The sequence below is a fragment of the Protobothrops mucrosquamatus genome, unplaced genomic scaffold (genome assembly GCF_001527695.2).
Source record: "Protobothrops mucrosquamatus isolate PMUCROS unplaced genomic scaffold, P.Mucros_1.0 scaffold_177, whole genome shotgun sequence".
In the NCBI taxonomy this organism is placed as follows: domain Eukaryota; kingdom Metazoa; phylum Chordata; class Lepidosauria; order Squamata; family Viperidae; genus Protobothrops; species Protobothrops mucrosquamatus.
In genome coordinates, this window is record NW_015386253.1 from 1,945,030 (window position 1) to 1,958,707 (window position 13,678).

The 13,678-nt window shown below is 37.7% G+C and overlaps 1 protein-coding gene across 1 annotated transcript in view; it reads left to right on the forward strand.

The window, feature by feature from the left end:
- Positions 1–13,678, forward strand: part of ULK4 (unc-51 like kinase 4) — a 173,271-nt gene that overhangs the window by 71,687 nt on the left and 87,906 nt on the right. Inside the window, exons 23-28 of the mRNA XM_015822838.1 lie at positions 3,385–3,506; positions 7,136–7,192; positions 10,459–10,510; positions 10,606–10,700; positions 12,898–12,949; positions 13,042–13,183. Of these exons, the coding sequence (XP_015678324.1) occupies positions 3,385–3,506; positions 7,136–7,192; positions 10,459–10,510; positions 10,606–10,700; positions 12,898–12,949; positions 13,042–13,183 (520 nt within the window). The remainder of the gene's footprint in view (positions 1–3,384; positions 3,507–7,135; positions 7,193–10,458; positions 10,511–10,605; positions 10,701–12,897; positions 12,950–13,041; positions 13,184–13,678) is intronic.

Below are 13,678 nucleotides of genomic sequence, written 5' to 3' on the forward strand. Positions count from 1 at the left end.
AGTGTATTACATTTATTGTAAATTTTCTAAATAAACAAACAAATAAATAAATAAGTAATGCACTTTATTTCTATAATTATATTAGATTAGACCAGTGACTTTCTGCTTCTAAGAAAGTGAGAAGGAAAAGAGACAGTCCTAAACTCAGCCTTACAGCAAAACTCTTTCCCTTCCCCCATTGCAAGCCGGATAGGAGTGCACGAAGAAAGGAGGAACACACACACACACACACACACACACACACATACAAAATACACCAAATTAAACCTTGAAAAGCAGGTAGGATGTTACATAAATATGAGGCACCTAGAGCAGTGGTGACAAACCTATGGCACACGTGCCAGAGGTGGCACGTGGAGCCCTCTCTGTGGGCACGCGCCATCACCCCAGCACAAGTGGTCTCTAAAAGTTCTCCATCACTGGCCTAAGGCAAGCCACCTGAAGCCGCCAGTGGGGAGCCTACCATCCCACCCGTCAGAGACCCCTGGATCTCCCCCAACCCTGCCTGGCTCTCACAGGGTCCCTCCCCATAAGCAACATCAAGGTAGCCACGCCCACCCCGGCCATTCCCACCCAATCTATCATGACTACTGCAGCCACAACCATCCAGTGGCCACGCCCACCCAGTCTGCCAAGCCCACTAGCTGCACCCGCTGAGTGGGCCACACCCACCTGGCACCTGGCGATACATAAGTGGGTTTTGGGTTGCAGTTTGGGCACTCAGTCTCTAAAAGGTTTGCCATCATTGACCTAGAGCATCAAAATAAAAGCAAAAAACTTCAGTTGAAATGCAACAGAGCCCAGCAGTCTTAGAAAAGGTGCAGATGAGAGAGAGAAAATCCCTTGGAGATGCAATGCTTAAGATGAAAGGTTGTTTCTCCCTGCCCCCGTTTGCACCCTGAGAAAGACACCCTCACATACACATACCTTGGGGGGGGGTCCCCTCCAATGAGGCTTTGGGGAAGCCCCTGGTTGCAAGCAGGGCTGGCACACATTTGTCTTAGAAACTTGGAGAGTTGCAAGAAGGGAGCGCGAGCCCAGCTGGGGTGTTGGGAGGAGGAGAGGAGGAAAGTGAAGAAAAAGAGGAGGAGGAAGAAGCAGCAGCAGGGAGAAGAGGGAGCAGGAAGAGAAGGAGGAGGCAGAAGGAGAGATAGCAGAAGAAGCAGGAGGAGGAAGGACACGGAGCTCAGATGTTGCAAACCACTTACAAGCACAGCCGTTGGAGGACCTTGCACGGAGCAAGGCGGCTTCTGCCCTGCCACTCTCCCACCCCTGCCCAGACCCCTGCAGACTTGTCGCATTCATGAGGGTGGATGGTGCACCTCCAGCTGCACAGCCCGGTTCCTAAGTGCCCACAGCCCAGTTCCGGTCCACGGACTGGGGGTTGGGGACCCCTGCCTTAAAGTATATGCAGCTGACCTGGGAAAATCATGATGTACTTTTCCTAAGCCTTTAAGAACATATGGCTGTCTTGGAGCCTCAATGAGAGGCTTTGGAGGAATATGCAGATGGAGGAAGGAGTAGTAAATAATTCATGAGAACTCCATTTCTATGGAGCTAGGAAGATAAAATACCGTATGAGGCTGTTAATAGAATTTTGTATGAGGAGAACAGCTATAAAGCATACCTACAGAAAAGATGAACTGGATTTATTTGAGAACAGGTATAACATTTCTAACTGTATAAAAGTTTCATGTAATAAAGCAAATACAAATTGGGGTAGAAATTCTTATAAGATGCAACCGACAATTCAAACTATACCAAGTTTAACTGTACTAAATCAATATAAAAGGAATCCTCTAATCAGAGATACATAACTATTTGGATTTAAAGTGAAGAGGGCACTTCAGACATGCACGTGTCATCTCCTTCTTAAAGGAACTAGATCTTTTCCATGACACACAGATAATCCTTGAGTTATGACCATTCATTCAGCAACTGTTTGAAGTTACACCAGAAATGGAAAGGAAAAAAGCAAAGCTAAAGAGGAAGCAGTCCCTTACTTTGCTGTTGCTGGGACTGGGAGGGACCAAGCCTGGAATGGCTTGGATGAGATTGGGTTTTATGCTAATACTGGTAATGGGGAGTGCCATTGCTAAGTGATGTAGTTATGTGACATCACCGTATCACATAGCAGCAGAAATTCTAGTCCGAATTACGATTGTAAGTTGAGGATCATCTGTGTATAACACCTGTGCAGTCTCAGGAAAATTGTGTTTGAGTTGAGATGACAATAGTGTATGACAACCCTGCCACAATCTCAATTGGCACTTCCTTGACTTAAACACTTATTTTCTCTTTTCACTTCTGACCTGAATAGTTGGACATTTCTGCATCTCATGCATATGAGGAGTAGCAGCTTCTGAAAGAAATACGTAATTTTATATTCTGTTTCAATAATAGAATTGAGAACTAATATGCTCTGAATGACATAATGAGAAATATGGAAGAGCTGGATGGCTAAGCAGTCAGCTGCCTTGCCAGTTTTTAGTTCTTTCTTCCTTAGAAGTGTTTTTTCTTTTTCTTTTTTGAACTAAATAGTAAGTCTTTAATGCACTAATACTGGTAATACGTTGCTTCCTGCTGCGTTCCTAAATCGCTAAGTTGTCGAAATTTATTAGAAATTGTTTAACTGTTGATTTAAATTATTTATATTATATATCTATTAAAACCTTTGACTCCTCTCATAGATGTGAGTGTGTGTATGTGCGTGCGCGTGCGCGTGTGTATGTCCATTGTTTCTTTGGTACTTGATGGGCAAGCTAGAACTTGTTGGTTTTGTCTGCTTGTGACCTACTACATTATTCCTTATAGGAAAACTTTGTTTTCATTGGTTTTGGTACTCATCGCGCTTCCCAGAACTAATTAACAATGAGTACCGAGGTACCACTGTAGTTAAAATTCATTTAAGATTTCATTTTTAGATGTGTTGCATAATCATATTAAGTATAGAAATGCTTATTAAAATTTGATTGCACTTAAGCCTGAATTTGGCCGTGCAAACTGATTTTTGCTGTTCAGTTAAAATTTTACTAGATTTCAAAATGTTTTTAGCTATGTTCATGTACTTTGTATAGCTCACTTCTTAGCACATTATCTAAAGAAAAAATCTATCAAACTCAATGCAAGAAAAAGAACTTATGCTCTTCTGAATAAGACTAAAGCAACTTCCAGCTTCAGATAAGTAATAGTTGCATTTTGGTCAGTGGATTTCATTGGAACATGTGAATCAAATTTGTGCTATGCCAAAAATTGGTTGCTTTTTGGCTTAGTATGTTGTGTGAGAAATCATCTATAGGAATTTGAAAACCATAGTTTATAGTTTAGTTCTATAGCAAAAGTACTGATGCTTGCTTTTAATACTCTGATCGTTGTAATTTGTAGGGGAAATTCTTGCTGCTTTAGCCAATGTATCAGGACGCAAACATCCATCAACAGTTCAGGCCAAACAACTGAAAGGATGTCTTCCAATGATGCCTGTGGTACTTCATCTTGTGACATCTCAGGTATTGTTACAATGTTACAATTGTTATTACCTTGCTGACTTCTTTTGGAAAGCGTTTGCCTCTATCCTATATGTTATTCCCTTTTGGAGAAAGTATCAATTTGCAAATGGCAGAAGAAAGGTAAGATTACAGTAGTAACCAAAAGGAATTAGGTGCAGAAGATGGGAGAAAAGGAAAGGAAATCTAATTAAATCCAGTTTGTGGCATTACTGTTCACTCTAAAATTGGTCATTGTGAGATATCATCAGTTGTTAACATTGATCAGTTTTGTCACAAGAATTCTTCAGATATGTAAATTATGCATTCATAATTTTTATTTTCTAGATCAATAGACAAGATAATCAAATATAATCAGCTAGCATGGATACTTAGAGAATTGTACTCTCTACTTCTTGCCTATTTTTATTGTCTGCTTCCCTTGACTACTGTTGGAAGGGGAAGGAAAGGAAGACAAGAAGCCCTTAGGGAATAATATGAATAATACGAATTGGCAAGATAAAAGGCTTTTTGTCACCCCCATTTGTGCCTATTTGAAGTACAGATAGTACACAACTTATAACCACAATTGGAAACAGAATCTTGATCATTTAATGGTCATTAAGCACAATGCCCATGTTACCATTTTGCTTAATGACTACAATGTGCTAAGCAACTGCATGGGTCATTAAGTAAACAGAATTCAAGGACAAGGAACCAGAACAACTCTGTGAATAAGCCAAAGCCGTTTCTTTATTGCTGATCAATTATTATTTATATAGCGTATAATGAGAATATGACAGAAGAAAAGTAAACATATACACTCTATCCATGTAATTATATACAAAACACCTACAACAATATGGTTGTGGCCTCATAATTGGATGTCCAGTTCAGCTATCCAGGTAATTGCCTCTGCCAATATCTTCGTCCAGATATTTTAGGGAACCAGAGAACGCAAGTTGTGGACAATCTTGCACAATATGTTTAATGTTTGCATATAAGCATCACAATTGCAACAAGGGGAATCTTTCCATCTCAAATGATACAGGGCAGAGATACCTCTTCCAGTATCATACCTAATTCTGTTCAATTTCAACCTAGTCCTTGCCTGGCTGGCTGGCTGGCTCACCATTCTTCTCATCCTCCTCATTCATTGAGCGGCAGCGGCTTGAGTTTCTCTGTTCCAAGTGAAAGGAAATGGAGGCGCAGAGCAGGATTGCTCTCAATAAGGCTGGCACACGCAACGCATCTGCGTCTTCTTGAGAGCAATCTTGCTCTGTGCCTCCGGTTTCTTCCTTCGGGATGGAGCAGAGAAGCTCAAGCTGCTGCTGCTCAAACACTTTTTACCCAAATGCAGACTTGAGAGAGATTGGAAAGTCCATGTGTCTGCAGTGGGGCACTTCAGAAATGGAAATGAATGCTCCGTGTGTTTGCTTGAAATTCCATGTGACTCAGGTCTCCGTTCGGATGAAAGATGTTTAAACGGCAGGTTTGAGTTTGTCTACTCCTTCTGAGTGAAAGGAAATGGAGACGCCGAGCAGGATTGTTCTCAATAAGGCTGACTCACTCCAGAGGCTTGTTTTTGTTAGGAAGGGCTTGAGAAATGGCTTTTTCCTGCAAAAATCTAGCCAAAGAGCAAGGAGCACTTGCTCCAGAGGCTTGTTTTCACTAGGAAAGGGCTTGAGAAATGGCTTTTTCCGGTAAAAACTGAGCCACATAGCAAGGTGCGCTCGCTCTGGAGGCTTGTTTTCGCCAGGAAGGGGCTTGAGAAATGGCTTTTTCTGGTGAAAACGAGGCCACAAAGCAAGGCGCTCTGTTTCTAAGCATGCATTTGCATGCAGACAGAGCTTCCAGTTTCCCCAAGGTCTCTGTCCTGGTGAAAATTGTTCCAGCAGTGGCGAAAAGGAGTTGGCGGCAGGAGCAAATACCGCAAGAGTTCAGGCTCCCATTCTTTGCAAAAGAGGATCGATGCCTGAACTCGCGCGATATTACGGGCACCCAGGAGCTTCCATTGACTTTCCTCTCCTTCAAAAGCAGAAACCGCGGCAGAGAAGAGACGGATCATTTTAGGGTGAGTCCAGCGCAGGGGGAAGCATGAGTTATCTTAGTGAGTTGGGGAGGCCTTGAGGGTCTATCTATCATTAGCCCCCCCCCCCGGTCTTCCCCAGCCTAAGATACCTCATGTGCATCTTAACGAGCAAGGGAGTGACCTTGTTCAAAGTACGAGATTCACTCTACGAGTTTTTGAATTATGAGTGGAATGGGCAGGCTCCATTATACTTGTAACTCAAAGACTACCTGTAGTGATCATATAAAAAAATAGTCTCTCATGGCTTTTTTTCTAGTTGTCTTGTCCATTAAGCCCAACAAGAAAAGAAAATCTGGTTTCAGTTGGATTTTGGTTCTTAATTTTTTTGTATATATTTCTATTCAAAATGCATTTGATTTTTTTTTACAACCATCACAATAAAATTATCTTTTGTTTTGCCTACATTTCCAACATAAATGTGAAGTACACATTTTTGCTAATTTTTCTGGAACCATATACCAGCAGCACATCATTTTATAGAAGTTCTACTATAACATAATGTCAACATAATATTTATTGTACTGTATATCCAAAATTCTAAATCTACTTTACCATAAACTCTTCTTCTTCTTTGTTCTCCATTTCAAAGAGGACATTTTTTGTCCTCACCAGGAATTTATAAATTTTGGCAATTACATATTCATTGTTTGTTTATAATTCAACTTCACATTTATCCTTTATTGCTCAGTTACAAATATTATCTTAAAATATCCACATTGAATCTTAGCATGCATACAAAAACCTCTGAAAACTAAATTCCTCTGCAGCTAATTTTTCTCTTATTTTCATTTTATACTCTCCATGTTCTTGTTCTAACAAATTTTGATAGATTTACTATTTCTCTCTTCCTCCTTTTCCCCATAAAATGCTTCTTATGCTGAGAATCGTAAAAGCATTTTCAGCCACAGTCTGGGCTTCTATTTGTTCTATAAACTCAGTGTCACTTCTGACATAGCGATTTTTAAAATATTAGCCTCAAATTAATTGTCCTGTAAAAAACCTTATCTTTGTCATACTATAAAAAATATGCTACCCAAGTCTCAGATCATTCCTTTTTAATTCTAGAATTCTTTTATTTCTCAGCAGCGCATTTCTCAATGTTTTAATTTTAATGTTTAAGGGTTATACAAATTTATTTATAATTGTATTGTTCTTATTTTGCACTGCCCAAAATAACATTCATGAGATGGCGAGCTATGTAAATTTGATATAAACTTTAAAAGTCCAAACAGTTTTTTCTGCTTGTTAGACCAGCGGTCTCCAACCTTTCTGGCTTTGTGGACCAGCTGGGGGGAAAGAAGGGATGGTTTTGCGCGAGTGACAGGTGAGCACGCACGTGTGTGCAACTCCATTTGCCTGAGTGGCGGGCATGCGCACCTGCCGCTCATGCATGCTGCTTCTGTAAGTGGAGTTGTACACATATGCGTGCTCGCCCACTGCTTCCATGGTCCAGTTCCATAATTAATAAATGACTGTTTATCAGTAATTAAATGACATTTAAATTATGTTGTATAAACATGTTTATTATTCAAATACTTATTATGTTTTCTAATGCATATAGATATTTCGCCCTCAAGTTGTAACTGAAGAGTTTCTTTGCAGCTATGGAACTTTGTTGGTCAGTAACAGTTTTCATTCATATTGTTTAAAATATGGTGAATGTACTGAAAATAAAAACAATCTTTATTAACAATATTTATTCTTATATATTAGATGCAAATATCTTAATTTCATGTAGTATTTTTTTCTCTCTAGTATATCCTTGGGAAAAAGGAGTGACTCTTTCCACAAAAAAATTGCAGAGTTCTTTTTTAAAAAACAATTTAATTTTGGTGAAATTTGATTCCTAGAAATGTGCTCTAAATTATATATGATGGCTGCTAGTATGAGTAAACTGAACCTCTGAACCTCTCCAAGGAGGAGTGAGAGTGTGTTTGGCCAAAGCAAAGAGAGTTGGATTAGGAGATCTATAGGCTAGATCCAGTCAGCAGTGGAAATGAAAATCTTGAAGTAAGCTCCTCAAATAAAAACATGTGCACTGTATAAAATCGGAGTATTGGTGAAAAGCCACTCAAAATTCAGAAATCCATTGGCTCATCAAGTTCCTTTTCCATATACACAAAGTATTGAGGATACCTTGCTTTGTATTGGCATTTGTGAGCCAATTGTTTGATAAAGTAAATCACAATCTACTACTTGACAAGATAGAAAAATGTGGGATAGACAGCATAACCACCACATAGATCCATAGCTGGCTGACCGGCCGTACTCAGCCTGTGGTCCTCAACAGGACCGCATCTACATGGAGGGAAGTGTGTAGTGGGGTGCCCCAGGGCTCTGTTCTGGGCCCAGTGCTCTTCAACATCTTCATCAATGATTTGGACGAGGGGATAGATGGGGAACTCATCAAATTTGCAGACGACACCAAGCTGGCAGGAATAGCCAACACCCCAGAAGACAGGCTTAGAATACAGGAGGATCTGGACAGACTTGAACACTGGGTGCTATCTAACAAAATGAAATTCAATGGTGAAAAAAGCAAGGTTCTACATTTAGGCAAGAAAAACCAAATGTACAGGTATAGTATAGTATACTACCTTGCTCAATAGTAGTAACTGTGAGAGGGACCTCGGAGTCCTAGTGGACAGTCACCTAAATATGAGCCAGCAGTGTGCTGCAGCTGCCAAAAAGGCCAACACAGTGCTAGGCTGCATTAACAGAGGGATAGAATCAAGATCACATGAAGTGTTAATACTACTTTACAATGCCTTAGTAAGGCCACACTTGGAATACTGCATCCAGTTTTGGTCACCGTGATGTAAAAAAAGGTGTTGAGACTCTAGAGAGAGTACAGAGAAGAGCAACAAAGATGATTAGGGGACTGGAGGCTAAAGCATATAAGGAACGGTTGCTGGAATTGGGTATGTCTAGTTTAACGAAGAGAAGGACGAGGAGGGACATGATAGCAGTGTTCCAATATCTCAGGGGCTGCCATAAAGAGGGAGTCAAGCTATTTTCCAAAGCTCCTGAAGGCAGGACAAGAAGCAATGCATGGAAACTAATCAAGGAGAAAAGCAACCTAGAACTAAGGAGAAATTTCCTGACAGTTAGAACAATTAACTAGTGGAACAATCTGCCTCCTGAAGCGGTGAATGCTCCGACACTGGAAGTTTTAAAGAAGAGACTGGACAGCCATTTGTCTGAAATGGTATAGGGTTTCCTGCCTGAGCAGGGGGTTGGACTAAATGACCTCCAAGGTCCCTTCCAACTTTATTTTATTTATTTTATTTATTTATTAAATTTATATCCCGCCCTTCTCCTTGCGGACTCAGGGCGGCTGACAATCGATTTAAAAAACATAAATAACAATTGCAGAATTAAAATTAATTAAGAAGAAATATTTAAATATCGTCTAATTAAAATATGATTAAAACCCCTCTAAAAATTGCCCTAGGCCAGTCCCGCTTGTTGGAATAGCCATGTCTTTAGGGCGCGGCGGAAGGAAGGGAGATCAGGGATCACCCTGATCTCTGGGGGCAGCTCATTCCAGAGGGTGGGAGTTCCCACAGAGAAGGCCCTCCCCCTTGGGGTCGCCAGCCGGCACTGTCTGGCCGACGGCACCCTGAGGAGACCCACCCTGTGGGAGCGTACAGGCCGATGGGAGGTAATCTGTTGTTGTTGTTGTTGTTATTATTATTATTATTTTTATTATTATTATTATTATTATTGAAAATTAGCAGTGGACTTGTAAGAATGGTAAATGCAAATTTAAGCTGCATCAAGTACAATTTCTAAACAGGAATTTTGTAGCAGACACATTTGTGGCAGCTCCAAGTCAAGATCTTGTAATATCTCATCAGATTATAGTAAACTTTATTAAAAGATTGCTACAGCTCAGTTCATCAGTGAAATGGAGTAGCTAGACTAATCATTGGATGAAGAGAAGGAGGAGAAACTAAAGAGAGGCTGGTTATGCAAATGCAGATGTATTTGACATAATGAACAGAATGGATTTTTAATATGTTACAAGTTGACTGATAAAGTACTTAATTTGTCTCACATGTAGTCTGTATTTGTAAGTTATACTTTGAGCACTATCTCAACTTTTCTATTACAAAGATAAATAAATAATGTGTCAAATTCATCATTTTTCTAATATTCTCCCAAATTCAAAAAACTATTTCATTATTTGACCTGATAAAAATTAAGAAATATATGTATAGCAGTTAGATTTTGCTTCTCTAAAATATAAACAATACAAAAGCCATGGGAATAATAGGAAGGTATTTATTTCTCCCATAGCATTAATATTTTATTTTTGCCTGTTCTCAGGTGATTTATTCAGGTTATTCTTAAATATCAATTTAATTTTTAGTTCTTACTTCCATAGAGTACATCCTCAGAGAGACATAAATAATAGAAAGTCACAGTTTTTTTTTAATGAACTAATCTCTTCATAGTTATATCTTAAATCTCAGGATTTCTTTAGAAAATTATTATTTATTACCTACTAATAAAATATACCTTTAATTCTTTGGTTTTATCTAGAAATTATCTTTTTTAATCCTCACTATGCTAATTCAGTACCCAATGGCATTCATCATGCTATAATGTCAGAACTTCAAAATTATGTGACAAAAGTAATAAATCTGAAATACTAAGGCTGCAATAGTATATTCTCTCCTTTTTTAGGAAGTCATGTTCTTTATTTATTTTCATGTTTATTTTAATTTCATTTTATTTTTATTTTTGTGTATTATTTTTTCCATGTTACTATCATTGTTATGTAGACATTCTATATTATTTTTATTAAGCAGCTGTGTAAATCTTCAAAGTGAGAAAGAATATGTTAATATACATTGATTTTTACATTTCCCTCTTCAGAATTTTATCAAATTGATAGATTCAGGTGAAACTAACTTGGATGGAGCAATAGGTAAGTATTTTCAAGATAGTGTTATTTACCATCTATAAACACATTTTTCTTTGATATCTGAAATATATATTATCTTTTTCCCCTCACCCAAACAGGCCAAACAGCTTCGGAAGAACTGGTTAAGACTGTTTTATTAATATTTGAAGCAATAATTCAACATCCAGCATTGCTGATACTTTACTATTCAACAGTAAGTGGTGGTACAACCTTAAATAGATACATGCTTACTGATTGCACTTTTACTAGTGTTTCAAGTTTTTAATCAGGTGTAATGGCTTTAACTGTCTTAAATGAATTTAGTATGAAATACTTTCAAAATTATTTTTGAGTAAAGTTTTTGTAGTTTAAAATTTGCCATCATTTTTGTACAAAATTGGAAAAAAAATTGATATTATGCATTTGATAGTGACTTATGTCAATTTTTAATAATAGACTATAGTTTTACATAATACAAACTTTAATTTTTCTTTTGTTGACTGGCTGTATCAGCGAGGGGACTTTTATACAATTGTTTTGAGTAAAGATCAAACCTCAAGGACAAATTTAGGTAGTCCTTGCTTAATGACATTTTGAAGTTATGACAACCTCGGAAAGGATGATTTACAGCACGAAAGTCCCTGACCATTACAAAATGTCATACAGCCTCCCTCCATGGTCACATGATTGCAATCTATTTGCACTTTGACCGATTGCCAAGTGCCCAGCAATCACATGATTTGCCATTTGCAATTTTTTTGTTGGCCTCCCCAAAAAGCCAATGGGAAGCTATCAGGGAAGATTGCAAGCTGCAAGCTGAGGGCTAGCCAAAAGACTTCCCTGCCAAACCATGCCTGCAATTGAAATCATGCAAGCACATATCTTAATATCCTCTTCCCTCCTCCCCACTTCTGTGGAATTCTCTGTAGAGGTGGAGTGATAAGGATCCCAAGCTCTGTGCTTCAAGTTCTGTGTTTGATTTTGGCAGCCAAAATGTATATTTCATGACTGAAACAGGTGGTTTATGTTTGACTGTATTAATTAAGGAAAGTAGGGAATAATATGGATGATAGACAGTCTTGAATTAAAAATATAAACCCAGTAGTTGTTTTGCAATTAGTTAAAGTAAATATGCATTCTGACCAAAGGGTACTTATGTACTGAATGCAATTCTTGGATTGACAATAATTAGCAAATATCTAATAGATTGGAAAATGTGGACTGAAAATTATGAGCCCGTAAAGGTTATTTGAATTAATTTGACTTACTAACTTTAATTTTCCTGGTATCAGTTCCCACAATGACAATGTACCCCATACAACAGTGATGATGACAAACAAGTAAAATATTTAAAAACATAATATTTGGAAATAAGACGCAGTTGAAATATATTGAGCATAACTCATATGACAAAAAATAATTTCCTCAGGTTTGAAGGTATACTTTTTCTGGACTTTTGGCTTCAGTAAATGATTTTATTTCATAAAAAGATGTTTAGTTTGTGTATATTGTGTATCACTTGATATTATATGCAAAGTTGAAATGAGCTATTTCAAAATACATAACTCTAGATCACAATCTTGATCAGCAGTGAAATCATCCTGTCAAAACAGGGATTAAGAAATTTAGAGTCCTTGGGTATACTTTCATGAGAAAAAATTTTTTTTACATCACTGTTGATTTTTATCAAGAGAGCTGACAAGTATATTCACACCATTTTATAATATTTATTTATTTTCTTATCACAGCTGCTATGCTTTTGATTTAAGCAATAAAGAATTTTACTTCCCAAGATATCATTTTGCTAAGTTCAACAATCTTTTTTAAAATCTTTTTTTTTTACTTCAGCCATTATGTTTGTAAAATAATTTGTTATGAATTCAGTCAGGATAAGTGGAAAAATGAGCCATAGTTGGAATCCTCAAAGATCTGAAAAGCTATGATAGGCATTTTCAGTTTATTAAAAAATAAGTCTTTGATCCTCATGGCCATATTATGCCTCAGTTACTGATCTAGGGAAAATTTCATCAGACAAGAACTTATAGCCCCCATTTTATTTGAATAAATAATGTAAATTATGTAAGCATAATAAAATATGAAAAATATTTTGTACTAATACTGAAAATAAAAAAATAAAATGCATAACAGAGATACATGTTCAGAATGAAAATCACATGTTTTCTTTAATATAGAAAGAATCCATCTGTACAACTTATCTATTAACTTTTATATTGTTACTTTATTTCATAAAAAGCAAAGTAGGTTAATTTTTCTTATAGATATGATTAAGTATGACTGATAGCTTTATAAAGTTTATAATGGGGAACTGAATAGAGATTGCAAGTTTAAGATTTCAATTTTTTAAAATGTATGAGTAATCTAAGTCAGACGTTCATTATGTTTCTCTTTAGATTATGGATTATGTCCTGCCACCTTTAATTTATTTGGTCTTCAGTCAAAATGGTAAATATACAGACACATCAATTAAGACACTCCTTTTGCTTTAATTAGATACAATTGTGATGTGTGGTGTGTTTTTACATTGACTTTTCTAGTGGAATGGAGACTTTTCAGCTTGCGGTTGCTCACAGAAACTACTTCGCTTCTTCTAAGCCACAAGGTCGTCACTGAAGAGAAAGAGAATCTTAACTCAAACAACAAACTTCTATGCCTCATTAGGAACTCATTGTTGCCTCAGTAAGTACCAAATTAAACCTGATTGTATGCAGTCACCTATCGAATATACCTATGCTTTTCTAAAAATATAGCTTGGTTTTTATGGCAAAAGTATGACAGATGCTAATTGTGATGAGGTATAGCATATTTTCATGCTGGTCATAATGTAAGAAGTTGATAGGACCTTTTCACCTTACTTATATATTTAGTGCATTTATGGGCAAAGATTGAGAGACAAGATGAATGGACTGATGGATAGATGTATAGATAGAGGTATATTCATATATTGAAAAGTTCCTTGTAAACATTAGCAGATAGTGAAGCCGCTGGGAGAGATCATTCGGGGCTTTGGGGTGGAGTTCCATCAGTACGCTGATGATACTCAGCTGTACATCTCCACCCCAGGTCACCCCAACGATGCCCTTGACGTGATGACCCGTTGCCTGGAGGCCGTACGGGTCTGGATGGGGAGGAACAGACTCAGACTCAACCCTTCCAAGACCGAGTGGCTGTGGT